We start from the raw sequence: 16,516 nt of genomic DNA, 5'->3' as shown, positions 1-16,516 counted from the left end.
CTGGGAATCAAACCCAGGGCCTCACACCCACTAAGCAGGCACTCTACCACTGAGATGCATCTCTAACCTTGAGTGTTTGAAATAAAGTGTTTTGTTTCCCCGTTTCTGGCATGTGAAGTCTAATATAAAAAGCAGGATCCCAGGGGTTCTGTAGACAGCAATTGATGGCAGGCCTGCCTACCAATCAGGCTGCAGGAAAAAAAAAAAAAGCAGGCCCCCACAGCCCTGCATCCTTTACTCAGTCAACTCACACCTCAGTCTCACTTTTCAAGAGGAGGCTGAGGAACATTCCAAAGTAGTAAAATTCCAGAGACAAGCTCCCATGAGCTAAGAATACATCCGACTGATAGCAAGTTTGTTTAGCATCTATGAGATCCTGGGTTCAATCTCCAGCGTGGATGGGGGTATAGAGAAGGAGAAAGCAGACTTCTCAATTAAAAGGTAAATCGAAGGAGAACTGAATGGACACAGTTTTCAGCAGCTCTTTATTCTATGTCTCTACAGCACTCTTGCCCCAACTCAAGTGGCAATACGAAGTGTCAGCAAGGACTGACTGTATCAAATGATTAAGTGGAGGAAAAAATTGCATGTACCTGACAGTCACAATATGAATATGAGGTATCTCCTGATTTGGTGGTAAGCAGTTCACCATGCAAATGCTCATGCCTATCTACCATGCCCAAGACTTCCCCGGGAGGGACACAATCAACCAAGGCCTATGCTAAAACTTAACTATAAAATTACAACATAATGCAGTGATGTTTACATATTGAAGGCTGTCATGAGTAGTTTTGGGATGTCTTTAACCAGTTATCATTCTTGCCATGTGGGAGTAAGGGTGTTTCTCAACCCTACTCTCATGGGAAGAGGAAAAAAAAAAAAAGGCAAATTTTAGCTGCAGAATAAACCACAATTTTGCTTTAAAAAAAAAAAGTGGACCCTCCCCCACCCAGCAAATCATAGGACTGTCTTATTGGTCAGGCTCATCCAGTGATGTGAGTGACAGTATTTCATCCTCCATCCCACTCTCATGAACAACATTCATGGACTCTCAGAACACCCAGCCCCCTCCCCTGTACCAGCCCCCACCTCAGGAGGCTCATCTTTCCCCATTAAGGAAGGCCTTACTCACTTCACCCCTGCAGACTTGGCCTGCAGGGCACTGCTCCAGAAGTCGTCCACATTGTCTGGTTCAGCAAAGGCCTGAAGGCAGGCACTGAATGGTATCTTGGCTCGCACCAGCTCAGGAAGGGGTCTTCGGTTTGCTTCTGCTTCCCTTCTCATCAGTTCATAGGCGATCAGCTCATCTGAGGAACAGGAAGGAACCTGCAGTCATGCTTCTCTTCCTCTTGAGTGGTATGTCTCCTCGTAGGTCAGGGCTGCTGCCTGTCTGTCTGTTCTGGAGAAGCCTGCCCAAAGCTCCTTCCCAAGCCTGACAGACTGTGTAGACTCAGAAACACCCTTTACTTCTATTTTTTGTGTGTTTGCTTGTTTGTTTTGTTTTGAGACAGAATTTCTCTGTATAGCCCTGGCTGTCCTGGAACTCACTCTGTAGACCAGGCTAGCCTTGAACTCACAGAGATCTGCCTGCCTCTACCTCCCCAGTGTTGGGATTAAAGGCATGTGCCACCACTGCTATTACTTCTATTTTTTTATTCTTGTTTTTGCTATTTCATTTTGAGACGAACAAGAGGGAACTGAGTCCAGATCAGATCATGCATGGGACATCAACGATGCGGGGACCTGCTGTTCCGTTTTCCCAGCCTGCAGTGACCCAAGTGCTGCTCTTCATACTTCACCCTAGAGAGTTCTGCAGCTGTGAGGGAGTCAAGGGCTCTCCTCCCCAGGCCCTTCACTCCCCTGAAGAAGAAACTGAGGCTGAAGATCAAAACTAATCAATCACTGACAAGCCTAGACACTTAAAGTCTTGGTCAACAAACACAGACAAGGCCCAAGGGAGATGTAAAATCGATGTAAGGCGCTAGCATTCTGAACTGCCCCTTGGGGACCCGCCCAGCATCTTGATGTCATCTTACATAAAGTTCCCTTTAAGAGGAAGAAAATCCCTCCTCCTCTCTTTTCTCTCTCTCTGTCTCCATGGGGTGTGTACCTCCATGCTTTCTCTCTCTCTCTCTCTCTCTCTCTCTCTCTCTCTCTCTCTCTCTCTCTCTCTCTCTCTTTCCCCTTCTCCCCCTCCCTTCCCTTCTCCCTTTCCCCTTTAATAATAAAACTTTCCATGTGGATGCATGGTGTGAGTAACTTTCCGCTGTGCCCCCTTGTCCCCCGCCCGCATGGCGTGTATCTTTGGCTCAAATCCACCAAGGCCTCTCTCACCCCGCTTCACAACACAAGGGGTCAGATTTTTCAAATGATCAGGTGTTTGGAGGCAGCGGAGGAGAGGGGGTGGGGGTGGGGTGAGAGGGAGAGGAAGAAAAAGAAAGTCCCTGCTGCCAACTTCAAGTTGTCCGGAAAATAACATGACCAAGGAAAGGAGATGACATCAGGACTGTCGCTGAGCTCCAGACAATGGCCAGAGTCGGTGTCTCGTGCTTTCTGATTTGGTTCCTCTAGCAACTGTGACTGTGGTCATGGGATCCACAATGGCATGCGGGCATGGGGAGTATGTGTCTAAGTTTGCCCTTATCCACCAGCACCACCCCAGAAGTACAACCAACACTGATGAAACAGCATCCAATCCACTGGCCGGAGGCCTCTCAGGCAATCTCTACTTATAAAGTGATCAGACAAATACTACAAGGAAAGAAATGAGTGTGCTGGGAGCCCTTTCGGAGCCAGAGATCTGATCCCATTTTGACACTAACTGCAGTTAGAACATCACAGGTACTTGGAATGTCATTTCCGGTTGATTATTTCACAATAGCAACAATAACAACAAATAGTCCCTCCTAATAGATTGGCTTGTGCACACACTTACTTCCTAAAAGCCCCCCAGAAAGCTTTTAAAGCCCCTTTTCTGTCCACAGTCAGCTTGCAATGTAATACTTCTATCTAGCATACAAATGTTAAGTAAATCTCTTTTCTTAAAAAAGATTACCACTCATATAGTACAGCGAATTAGAGATCACAGGACTGTGAAAGCTATCAAAATCCAAATTCTGCCATTCATTCTGATTCATTCTGACAAGGTCTACCAACTAAATAAGCAAAGTAAGCGTTAAGCGGGGGTGGAGGGGGGGTACGGGGAGGTGTCTTGTGCTTCTACCTGGCAATAAGAACTATCACAAGAGGATCCGATCACAGTCTTGCATGGAAGCTGCTTCTTCTGCAATGACACCCGCTTGGCCTGAATGCTGCTGAGCCTATTAATCCTATAGCCCGGGATTCCTGTATGCCACCAACTTATGCAACCCTCCTCATTTTGCATTTAAGAAGGTCCCTCTGCCTCACCATCCTTGAACACATACACAACTTCCTATACATCGTGTGCATTCCCTCTGCATTGACACTCTCAAAACTACATTAATTTTTGAAAACACTCTTTGTCACCAAGGCTGACAGAACTGAACAGAACATTAAGCCTGAGGTGAGCAAGTAAAACTAATTAATTGTTCCTTCTAATGGCTCAGACTGATTGTCAACTTGGCAGGCGTTCCCATCATCTAGGAGGTAAAGCCTTCAGGCACAGTTGTCAGGGATTATCTAGATTAGTTTAGCCCCTGACCGTGCCTGTGAGGGATTATCTTGGGTAGGCTCATTGAGTGAGAAGATCCACCCTAAAAATGAGTAGCACCATCAGTGTCCTGAGTGCATAAGAAGAAAGCAAGCTGACCATGAGCTTTCATCTCCCTCTGCTTCCTGGCTGGAAAACGTAATGTAACTGGCTCCCATCAACATGACTTTCCTATCATGATGGACTATATTCTGTACCTTTGGCACAAAGTAAACTCTCTCTCCCTTACCCCTTCTTTTTTTTCAGCAGTTTTTGTCAGGCACTTTATGACAACAGGAAAATTAACTAAGATAGCCCTCACTCTCAAAAGGCAACAAACTGCACTACAGCCTTCCGTACCTTGGATGATGGGCAAGAATCTAAATGTAGTCCAAAGCTGTATGCATACATAGACAATGGAAATAATTTCATCTTCAATCATCAGAGTCATCACTTCCCAAAATCACAGTAAATTAACTCCCCCAAAGAGTAGCAATAGGCACTCAGAGAGGAGTTTTTACAAGGATGGCAAGTACCCCAAAAAGAGCAACAGCCATCTTGCCCTTTTCTTCTCTAAGACCTGAACTCTAAGGGATACTGTTCATCCCTTCTACCTGGAAGAATCAGATTGTACTGATGGCATGAGAAGAAGCCATGCCCTAAAAGCCATGGTGGCACCTCTCCTGAATTTCAAAGTCCAGACGTTCTTCTATTGGGCCTCCTTGCTACAGCGTGCCCGGCCACAAATTACCTCCCAGGAGGCCTGCCTTAAAGACCCAGACAGAAAGCATGGTTGCTTCCCAAGATTTCTGATTCCACTTCTAACTCCCAAAGAAGCATTTTCATCAAAGTTTATACCACAGCATATCATCAATGACAGGAGAGCATCCTACCCACATCACCACAAGCAACACAATTGTGCCAACTGCAGCCTAACCATGAGTCACATTTTCTGGGCTCTAAAGTAGCCCCTGTCCATAACTCCTCCACCAAGCCTGCCATGATACATTTAGCATCCTCCACAGACAAGTCACACGGGGACTTGGAAAAACATGAGAAGGGCCGTACAACCCAAACACAGCCCATCCCAGTGACTGGGCTCCTTGTCTCAGGGCTCTTTTCTCTTTGGGGACCGTTACCTTTGTTGGTTGCTGCCTCCATGGCCACAGGTAGCTGCATCAGATAGTCCACCCGCTCTGTGTAGCGGACCTTTCGGGTCTGACAACACTGAATGCGTTCCTCCACCAGAAACCGGAAGACATCACTTGGGTTTTCTGAGCCAATTCGATTCCTCTGAAGGTCAGATAACACCAGGTTAGCAGATGCAGGGGAATGAAGCCACGGATGAAAAATAGCACAATGTCAGCTCTGATTCTGCCATCAAGATCTTGCTTTACATAGCATTTTTTCTGGACATCACAGTCAACAAGACTAAGACATTGTGATTCATATTGTGTCCCAAAATGAGGGGTTGGGTAAATAAATTCAGATTCACCTGTGAGTAATATTACACAGTCATTAAAATCATAGACAGATGAGTATGGGTGGAATTAGAAGAAGGAAGGGAAATAGGTTAATGAAATAATAGAAAGAGGAAAAAAGACTGTCCTGAGAAAACCAAGGTATGTTTGATACAATTTCAAATGCATTTAATGTAAACTATGTATGCATAAAGAAACTGCTATATTAGGATACACAAGGATATGGCAACATTCTTCCAACAGGTTAAGAAAAAACACTACTCACAAACAGAATTCACACCTGATTGGGAAATGGCTGAAGGATTAGCTGCTAAGTGTTAACTGCAGCCATTGCTACTGTGGCAGTTCTGATTTTCTCCTGAGTTTTCTCCCTTTACTATAAAGAATACTTTCATAATCAAGGGGGAAAGGCTGCTGCTTTGTTTTAAGGTAAATTCTTCATGGCTTCTACAAGCTGCACAGGAAGTGTGATCACTTGAGGTAGCTGGATATCATATACCTGGAGAGGCTCTCAGGGGGCTCTGTCCAGAGACCATCACACCCATAACAGGCACAGCATGAAAGCCACACAGAGCCAGCAGCATCTGGAACCCAAATGGGAGAGGCAGCCACATCAAGTGTACATGGCAGAGACAGCAAGAGGCCCAGTGAGTGACTGATGGGAAGAGAAGGGACATTTGGTGAAGCTGTCACCAGAGCAGCTGGTGCACTTCTGACCACCCCGCAGGATTCTCAAGACTTACCTCCACTAGATTGACCAAATGCAAGAAAAACTCCTGGGCATCTTGCTGTCTGTTAGAGGAGAATTCTGGGTGGCTCTTGCTGACAAAGGCCTTGAACATGCGTGGAGAGATCCCGTTCTGCTGAGGCTAGAGTATAAAGACAAAATCACCTTATATAGGTGAAACCCTACTACAATTATTCTGCTTAAAGGGACACAGTAATAAAATGCCTCCTAGTGACATAATGCTATACCCATAGATAAGAGCATCACTTGGCCCATATCAGAGAAGCTTCTTGCAGTAGAGGGTAATTACCACAGAGTCCTACAACTGAACAATGGCAGAGAATGAGACTTTACAGAGCACCCAGTCCTAAGTGATATGTTTTTATCAAGCTCTTCCCTTCAAGGCTCAGGAATCTATGCAGAAGAGGAGGCAAAAAAAATTGCAAGAGCTGGAGGTGATGGATGACTCCAAAGAAACAGTGTCTTCCAGACACAACAGGACTGATGCACCCATAAACTCACAAAGACTGGTATCATGCACAGGACCCTCACAGATTCAACTAGATAAAATCCCGGCACTGAAAGAGGAAAGTGGACACGTGATCCCACCTCTAACAAGGAAACTGTCTGCAATGGTACTTGCTGACAGAGAAGACTCAGTTTTCTTCAATGGAGCATCACTGGATATAGCAACTATACTTTAGAAAAGGCCCTGTGGCCAGTAGTCGGCAACACGAAATGAAGTCCATGTTTTGTTTTGTTTGTTGGTTTTTAATGGGCTTTTTATTTTGTTCTGTTTTGGAATTTTGTCTTACTGGTTTTTTGTTTGACTGTTGTTTTTTGCTTTTGTTTTTGTTTTTCATTTTAGAGAAAGAAGAAATAGCATGAAGTTGGGTAGGTGGGGAGGATCTGAGAGGAGCTAGAGGAGAAGTGTGGGAGTCCACAGAGGTTTCCTAGTGAGGTCTGAGCTTGCTTTACCAGCAGGGCGGCATAAGAGGATGACTGGACCACGGGCCTGGGTACCAGGTGTTTGGAAGGGTCTACACTTGGTTGTATCTAGCAAGAGGGGAGGTCTTTTGCCTTGTTCCTTGGCATTGTTATAAAAAGCCCTTTTGAATAAAGTTCTGGGCCAGTGGATAAGAATGCAGGCCCTCCCGAGGCTATCCTGTGTTTCTGTCTTTTTCTCTCCCCTCTATCCTTCTATCTAAATCTCTTATCCCTCTCTCTTCAAGAGTACCCTGGGGTAAAGGTTGGGGCAGGTCCTTTATAAATAAACACTAAATTAAAAGAATAATAAATCAGCAGATAGCCCCTTCATATATATCCAAAGCCTGAATGGCAAGTGGGTCCAGTCTAACTGTAAATTCCACCTTTCAAATGAGGGAAAAGGTAACCATGACAAGAGCCAGCATCTACAGGATATGGGGACATTGCTCTGTAAACTTTATGAGAACAGGAATGATTCCACAGCAAAGTATTCATCTAGCATGCATTAAGCCTGGGGCTCCATCCCCAGCACCATAGAAAGCAGGTGGGGTGGTACCTAACACTCAGGAGCTGGAGACAGGAAGATCAGAAGTTCAGTGTAATCAGAAGTTCAGTAGTACATAGCAAGTTCAAGAATCACCTGGAATCCATAAGACTGTCTAGAAATACAGACACATATGTATACATATATGTATATGGATATACAGACACACACACACACACACACACACACACACACACAGTGAAACCTTACGTGAGAACAAATTGGGACTCTTCCTGTGGACTCAGAGATCAGGACAGTGGGTGGGCAATGTCCCACTTTGTTAACAGGCTTGAGGCCCATCCTCACAGTACGAGTGACACACTGGTCAAACTTCAGAGCAAAGTAGACATGCACTGTGGAAGGGAACTCTGACAGTTAAGAGGAGAAGCTAGTTCATGGGGCCAGGGAGGTGACTTGGTAGTTAAGAGCACTCACTGCTTTGCCAGAGGATCTGAGTCCAGTTCCAGCTCCAGCCCCTGCACCAGGCTTCAGGCAGCCCACAACCACCTGTAACCTTAGCTTCAGAGGAGTCTGAGGTCGCTGACCTCTGCACACACCTGCACTCACAAAGGTTGACTATTGACACCTGTCAGAGCTCAGAAGGCTCACGGGAATGCAATATGCTTTGCTCTCTACACACAGATGCAAATTTGATTTTTTTCTTTTTTAGTTTATGGATATGTTCATGTGTGTGTGCAAATGTGCAAGCATGCACACGGAGGCCAGAGGTCCATGTTGGCTGTCGTCCTCAGTCACCTCATCACCTTACTTTTTGAGACAGGATCTTTCACCAAACCTGAAGCTCATGCACCAGCTAAACCGCTGACCAGTAAGCATCAAGGATCACCCTGCCTCTGCCTCCCCAGACTGGGACTGGAAGTAACTGCTGCCTCCCCTGGCTTATTTCTGCTGCTTCTGATGGATTGTTCCCAAAGCCCTACATCCAAGGTTGATCTCTGACCACTAAATGCATGCACACACAGATGATACACATACACACACACACACACACACACACACACACACACACACACACACACACACAAGCAAAAGGCTGGGCTCTGCAAACGACAGTTTCTAAAAAGTCAAAATGAAAATTAGAGAATGGAGTTACAAAAGTCACACTTTCCCTTTGACAGTGGCCTAGTGACATCACCTCAGAGTTCCTACAGCCCTAGCATGCAAAATGAGGGCAGAGGATGACATGTGGCCTGCTGTCTTGGTTGTAAGCTGTCTCTTGACCACTCACTTTGTAGAAGGGTGGCCCAGAGTCTCCATAACAGCATCCTCTGAGGGAGCCTGTGGTCCGACTAGGTTACTGTACTTCTTTCTCCATCAGCAAGTGGAAAACAGACCAGCTAAAGCTAGAGAGGACTACAGTGCTCAGATTCTCCCAGATGCTTGCACAGGACTTTCTAACAGCATGTTGGCACACAGCCAGCATCCACTCGTTCCCCAGAGCCCAGTGCTTTAATTAATAAGCAAGAAGTGAGCTAGCTGGAGCTTCCAGCACATCAGAGCAATGCCTGAAGATATGTCTGACCACAGACACAGCTCAATCTGTCCCTAACACATGTGGTGATATTTTACTTGTGCTGAAATGTGATATTTTATTTGTATGTCAATAAATAAAGTTTGCCTGGAGATCAGAGGTCATAGTCAGCCATAAACAGAAGTCAGGCGGTGGTGGCACACGCCCTTAATCCGATCACATGGCAGGCAGAGTCTCTGTGTGTTCAAGGACACAGCCAAGTGTGGTGACATATGCCTTTAATCCCAGTACCAACCATAGAGACCTGGAGGTCTGTATAGACAGGCAGTGACAAGGAAGTGATGTGGCTGGGCTTAGAGCCAATGAGAAGGCAGAACAGCAAGGCAATAAAAGCTCATGTTAGATAGGAAGAGGCTCGCTTGGGAAGCAAGGCAGTGTGGTGAGCTAAGGTTAGTTTGGTGGCTATCATTGCTCTGATCTCTATGGCTTGTACCCCTGTATCTGGCTCTGTGTTTCTTATTTAGTAAGACTGTTTAGAAATTCGTCTACAAACACACAAGTTTACAAGACAGTTGCTGGTCAGTTTCAGTAAGGCACAGTACTTGGAGGAAGAAGTGTTAGCATGACTGCTTTGAGTAACTGACATATACGAATGCTTCAGTGTGCGGAGTAAAGGGAGCTCATACAAACTGGGAATGGCAAGTTCTGCTGGCAGCTCATTCTCCAGCAGCCAGCTTCAAGCCCAATGGGAACTGTTAACACTGAATCCCAGGCAGTCCTTTCTCCTCCTCCTGTTTGTCACATGATTTAAAACAAGCAGACTGAAGTTGGTTCATTTGAGTTACATGACAACTCAACATGGTGGAGGGAAACACTTGAGGGAGACTGTGTCTGTGGTTTGATTCTCTTAGAAACACTATTACCTTGCACTTATATGCAGGGAAATGTGCTTTTTCATGTTAAGAAAAAAAGACAAGAATGTTACATTTGCCCAAGATGGGTAAATACAAGTTAAAGAAAGCAAGTCCAATGCTTAAAGCTAAAACCCTATCACCTCAGTGTGGCAGGAGGCTAGCTACCTCGGGCGAGGCTAAAACCCACAATGGTGTCAGCCAAAATTATTTAATCTGGGAATCCAAGTGTCCCAGACACAGTTTCTCAGAATATACAGCCACTTCCAACATGCTATTTTTAGGTGGAAAAAGCTCAAAGGGTTCCCACTTTTAAACTGTTTGAAAGCACTTGTCGAGCATGAACAAGGAAGGATCTGAGTGTGAGCCTCAGCATACACAAACAAGTAAAATAAATATCAAGAACAAATTCTTAAGGACATGGTAGAGTCCTCCGTATCAAATACTGGGCTGGAGAGACGACTCAGCAGTTAAAAGTGCTTGATTTTCATTTCCCTGATAACTAAGGATGTTGAGCAATTCTTTAAGTGTATTTCAGCCATTTGAGATTCTTCTGTTGAGAATTCTGTTTAGATATCCACCCCATTTTTAAATTGGATTATTTGGTATTTTGATGTCCAGTTTCTTGAGTTCTTTATATATTTTGGAGATCAGCCCTCTGTCAGATGTGGGATTGGTAAAGATCTTTTCCTGTTCTGTAGGCTGCCATTTTGTCTCATTGACATTATCATTTGCCTTACAGAACCTTCTCAGTTTCAGGAGGTCCCATTTATTAATTGTTAGTCAGTGTCTGTGCTACTGGTGTTATATTCAGGAAGTAGTCTCCTGCCCGAGACAGCAGACCTGAGCTCATGGGAGATCCTGGACTCTGGACCAACAGTTAGGGAGCTTTCATGGGACCGACCTAGGCCCTCTGCATGAGTGTTGCAGTTATGTAGCCTGCTCTCTTAGTAAGGCTCCTAGCAGTGAGATCAGGACCTGTCCCTGGCGCTCAGTGAACCTGTTCCCCACGCTAGATTACTTTGCCCAGCCTTGATGCGGGGGGGAGGAGCTAGGTCCTGTCTCAACTTAAAGTGCTATGCCTTTTCAAGCCCATGGGAGGCCTGCCCTTTTCTGAATGGAGATAGGGGAGGAGTGGATGGGGAGGGAGGCAGATTGGGGGCGGGCAGGAAGAGAGAAGGGAGGGGAAACTGTAAAAATAAATTTTAAAAAATGTTAATAAAATAAAATAAATAAAAATTTTAAAAAGTGCTTGATGATCTTCCCAGGTTCAGTTCCCAGCGCCCATACTGGGCCACTTACAATCACCTAATTCCAGCTCCAGGCAATCTGAAGCCCTCTTCTGGCCTCCACTGACATATGCACACCTCTCTTTTCTCTCTCTCTCTCTCTCTCTCTCTCTCTCTCTCTCTCTCTCTCTCACACACACACACACACACACAAATAATAATAATAATAATAATAATAATAATAATAATAATAACAACAATATCTTTTATATTAAAACACTGGGTGTGATGTCAATGTAACACAAACTCAAACTCAGACACATCTGAGAAAATAAATGACAGTTGAGAAAATGCCTCCCTAAGAACGGCCCATAGGCAAGCCTGTAGGCAAGGCATTTTCTTAATTAGTGATTAATAAGGGAGGACCAAGCCCACTTTGGGTGGTGCCACCCCTGGGCAGGTGGTCCTGGGGTATATAAGAAAGCAGGCTGAGCAAGTCATGAGAAGCAAGCCAGTAAGCATTGCTCCTCTATGGTCTCTGTGCCAGCTCCTGCCTCCAGGTCCCTGCCTGTTTAAGGTCCCTCAGTGATGGACTGTTCCCTGGAAGTGTAAGACAAAACAAACCTTTTCCTCCCCAAGTTCTTTCTGGTCACGGAGTTTTATCACATCAATAGAAACATAACTAAGACACTGAGATTCTTTATAGAGGAAATGGTTTATTAACCGAGACGTTACTAAAAATCCAGGCCTTCCCTTGGTCTATGGCAGATGGTCTGATATCAGGATGTATATCTATCAGGAATGAGCCAAAATACAAGACAAAATGCAGAGGTGAGAAGTGAAAAGCTCATGCTACTGAGCTAGCAGGTAATTTGCACACTTGAAATGTCCCATCTACGCAAGTGCTGGAGCAGGATCGCAGAGTTGTCCACAGCTGCACAGACACCAGATAGCCCGGGTCAATTCCCACGTCCACAGCATTCTACCGTTCGGCACGGATTTCTGTCTCCACACAGGAAGAGCCTGGCCCCAGCAAACATGATGTGAGCTGTTTGCAGAATAATTCCCTCCACCATCAGAAGAAGTAGAGTTCTGCTGTGGACTATTAGTCTATATGAAAAACTGCTTAAAACCAACATGCCCAGGACTACAAAAGAAAATATGCTCAGTCCCTGCTCTACCCTAAATGTCACAGGAGCCATATCGATGTTGAACCAAAAGCCTACTCCCACCCTCCACCCCCAGACAAGACCTTCTCTCTACTTCCAGGGAGCACAATGCAGCTACTCATGGTCAGGGGTTTTTTCTTTTTAACTTTTGTTTGTTTTAGGCAGGGCCTCATTTAGGCCAGGCTGGCCTAGAGATCACTATGTACCTTGAATTTATGATCCCCCTGTCTCCACCTCCTGTTTGTTAAAACACAGTCCATCGATGGAGTCATGTGAGGAGAATTCTGCGTGCTTGTGAAAACTCCAAGAAAACAAGACAAGAGTCTCATTGACCCCAGTTTCTTCAAAACACGGAATTGTCCTTGGAATGAGTTTTCCTGCTCCTCCCAGGTGCAGCAGATAGGAAGGAGTTTACTTTAGATTACTCATTATTGCTTGCCTTTGTTGATCAATAAAATGTTTGAACTATCCTTTATATGCCTCCATGAAAAAACATGTTTTTGCCATGTGCAGCTTGTCCTTGTGATTGTATACAGCTTGAACTCATGAGAACTTTACTGTTGTGTTTTTTTATTTGTTTGTTTGTTTTAATTCTCTGACACTCTGAACAAAGACTTCAGCCTTCCTCTTTAATCGGCTCCATTCTCCCAGGTGTGACTGCCTCTACAGCAGTGACACTTTGTGACGGGATTACAGCCCTACACCACCACACTCTGTCTATGCAGGGCTCTGTACGTGTTAGGTCACTGCTCTACCAATAAACACTCCAGGACTCTTTCCTCCAGACCAACAGTTTCTACACTGCAGGGAAGTGTTTTCTAAGTCATCTAGACCAAATGTCACAAACCCAAATGCCAGGAGCACTAAACAGGTCTCAAGTCACAGCGATTGGAGTCATCTGGGCATGGTGTCCGTCCTCATATTAGAGGGCTGCCAGTGGGCTCCAGATGCCACTGAGGGGCTAGGGCTTGCATAGTATGCATGAACCAAGAAAACACACTCAGCCCAGTGTGGCCCAAGTGAAGGCAGTCATACTCCGAAAGACAGAGCAGGGGTTCCCACTTGCCAGCCCAGCCGGTACCAGCAACTGGATCGGATGCTGAAGAGCGGAAGGGCTGAAGGCAGTCGTCTGTGAGATGAAATATATTGTACCCTGATCATCCCAAGAGCTACCTCTTCATCGGTGGTCAAGGACATCATGATAAGAGCAAAATTCAGTTTTATTTCCAGACACTGCTCACCTGGAGAGTTTACATTTCCTCAAGTAAGGGGATTCTAAAAGCACAATAATGGTCATAATTGCACACAGATTTTCCCATCGTCAGGACACTCCTAAAAGTACCCCAGCTGCAGCCATCTGAAGGCTGTGGCTTGATGATATGCCTGCAGTTGCACAGCCCTGCAGGACCAGGCTCCTTGTCTCCACCAGACAAGGTGGAGGTCACCCACCCCCATAGCGTTTCCCAAGGCCCAGCCTAAACAACATCCCAGAATAATGAGATCAGAACACCTAAACAATGCCCCAGAATAATGAGATCAAAATACAATTTTGTTTTTATCAACCATCACTCCTTCAAAGTTTCATGGAAGCTAGAGAAAGAAGCCTGGGTGATGCCATAGCCCAAACATCCCGTGTGTCCCCAGTGAGGCTCCCTTGTGTCCTGATAGATCTGTGGTCCTTATCCTGCAATGCTGGGTAAGAAGACAGCCTGAGAAGGTGTACACTCCTGGGCTCTCTAAGCAAAGTATCTGTTTCCCTCCCTCCCTCCTCCTTCCTAGCATGCTTCCCTCTCCCCATCCAGATACCTATGTGGATATACTCCCCTTCACATCCTCCTCCTCTCCCTTGTCCACTTCCTCCAGCATCTGGCTCCATATGATTAAGAATGAACTCTCTTTCCACTCCTGCTCTTAAATCATGTCAGTTAAGGATAGCTGAGCTAACTGAGGAGCGCAGAGGTCAAACCTTTGAGACGCAGCATGGAACAGGCCTGAGCACTACAGTGTACAGGTGAACACGGGGTACTCTGAAGAGACAGAGGAGGAAGCGGGTCTGGGTTTCACTCAGTATGCTTGTGGCCATAATTGTGAGGCATGCTGAACCCATCTATACAGGCTGTGCATTGCCAAGGGCACCATTCAGAAGAAGCGGGCTGCAAGCCGTGCCCCTAGAGCTGTGTAAGACTGACGTCTGGGAGGAGATAGCAGCCCAGTGTGCACTCGGAGATCCAGCAAACCCATTTTTCAGTTAGTCTACCTATTAGCAGCAAGCAGCTGACTGACTTTCCCTAGCTGAGCATGCTGGGAAACCACTCAGCTCTGGGAGAGGCTGAGGATCCCATGTGCTGTGGTTTAACAAAAGAGAACCTGTAGTGAGCACTGTGGAAGCAGAGGCAGGAAGATCAAGAGTTCAAGGCCAACCTGGGAATCTGTTGTAGAGCTATTAATATTTTCTCCCAGTTGAAACATTCTCTCCAGAGATTGTGCACTCAGGAAGCTCAGGAAACTTACAAGACTAAGGACGGTTCAAAACTTACAAGACCCTCCCTAAGGTTCTATAAGCAATGAACAATTCTGAGGGAAAGGAAACTCTTCGCTAGAGCTGTCTGCAAATTGGACAGAGAGCTACAAGGGATGCTGCTTTTCTGAGTCACTGCCCATCCTGGGGTGGGCTGTCTTTGAGGAACCCACACTCTGTCAGTCATCCCTCATCCTTGTTTGTCTGAGTACTCCCCAAGAAACTCATTGGTCCCCCAAACCAGACTTAGGTAAACTGTTACGGTGGCCTGTTATGGGTGCCCTACCTCCAGTGAGTCCATGCTGTTCATATCTCTAAAGAAAAAGTTATACAGTGCTAGCCTACACAGGGAGACTCTTTCTTTAGAAGGAAGAAAAGGGGGCAGAGAGGGAGTAAAGAGGAAGGATGGAGAGATGGAAGGAGGGAGACAAGGGGACGTAGCAAAAATATCTGGAGCTTAAGGTAAACACTGAGAGGCCCAGACTGAATAAGGGAGGGGTAGGTTTTAAGCTTCATGCCTCCGATCCCAGCTCTGCCTTAAGAAAATCACAAGTAAGAGCACACATATCGCCCATGTGTGACCCACGTCAGTGGAAATTGACACTGCCTTTTTTTTAAGAACACAGGGACAAGGACCCACTCACAGCTACCCTGGCAGCTCGCTGAATTTATAGCAGCCTTTTGCCAACAAAGGAATCCCACATCACTGACCAAAGTCCCGCCCACCTACATGTCAACATGGCACACAGAGACACGTACCTTGTGTTCCTCCTTCATCACCTGCTCAATGAGCTCGGATTTCACGGGAGGCTTCGAGTACTGGCCAGAGAGGAGGCCATGCCCCAACTTAGTCCTAGCCAGGAGAGAGACAAACAGTAAAGCGGCCACTGCTGTTTCCCACAGAGATGTGAAGGTCACCCATGAGTCCTTGTGGCGGGGGCTGCTCCTCACAAACAGCTTGGGTTTTGCCTCTGCTTGATTCTGACTCCACTCTCAAAGTTTCCTCAGTACTTTATAACTTTATTAATCTCTTCTTATAAAGGTAACACACACCCATTCTAGAACACTTAAAAATACAGAAAATAAAGAAGAAAAAGGAATTGCCTTCAACACAGCAGTAACCAATGCGAACACCCCACCAGAAACTTCAAACGCAGCATTGGGCACTTACATCTGGGTGTTGAAGTCCTGCGTTGGATCTAATGGCGAGTAGTCAAATATCCTTGGGAGGTTTCCTACGTACCTAGGAGACAAGGGGACAGTCACCACAGAAACGGGACAACAGAAGCAAGCTGTCGCTCTACTGACACCCAGCTGAGCAAAGGCTTTTCTGCGGTCCTCCCTCCACAGCAGACTCATCCCCAAATCCACGACGGACGGTCTCACCCTCCCTCCAGGCTCTGTGAAGCCTTCAGATGGCCCATCTCCTCACCTGAGACAGAGGCTTAAGACTTAGAATTCTCTCAACAGTCCCCCACGTCATTCTGACATATCAGAAACCATGTCACTACAATCACTGCCTCAAAAACAAATGGCATCCAGCAACTGGGGAGTGTAAAGGAAGAGGGTTGCGAGTTCAAGGCCAGCCTGCTTGTGCTCCACAGTGAGACCCCGTCCCACACAAAACAGGTTAGGTTAGTGACAGCCTTCTTCAGCCAAAGGGAAGACCCTGAACTCTGCCTGGCTCAGCTGTGGGTTCCTCCTTGTCCTTCCTTCTCTGAGTCTTTTCTTTTTGGCCTGTGAATTTTGCTCTATCACTTTATTGAAAGTCTCCATCCTCTGTAACGC

The 16,516-nt window shown here is 46.0% G+C and overlaps 1 protein-coding gene across 2 annotated transcripts in view; it reads right to left on the bottom strand.

Annotated features, from left to right (window-relative positions):
• The window catches only part of Usp13 (ubiquitin specific peptidase 13), a 123,465-nt gene that overhangs the window by 33,379 nt on the left and 73,570 nt on the right, over window positions 1-16,516 (bottom strand). For both annotated transcript variants that reach the window (XM_052730068.1, XM_052730067.1), the window contains exons 9-13: window positions 15,900-15,971; window positions 15,488-15,581; window positions 5,895-6,020; window positions 4,810-4,963; window positions 1,133-1,307 (exon numbers count right to left, since the gene is read on the bottom strand). In XM_052730068.1, coding sequence (XP_052586028.1) covers window positions 1,133-1,307; window positions 4,810-4,963; window positions 5,895-6,020; window positions 15,488-15,581; window positions 15,900-15,971 — 621 coding nt within the window. The remainder of the gene's footprint in view (window positions 1-1,132; window positions 1,308-4,809; window positions 4,964-5,894; window positions 6,021-15,487; window positions 15,582-15,899; window positions 15,972-16,516) is intronic.

Source organism: Peromyscus californicus, unplaced genomic scaffold, assembly GCF_007827085.1.
Source record: "Peromyscus californicus insignis strain IS unplaced genomic scaffold, ASM782708v3 Scaffold_9__1_contigs__length_137607984, whole genome shotgun sequence".
Classification (NCBI taxonomy): domain Eukaryota; kingdom Metazoa; phylum Chordata; class Mammalia; order Rodentia; family Cricetidae; genus Peromyscus; species Peromyscus californicus.
This window is presented reverse-complemented; position numbering and strand designations above follow the sequence as displayed.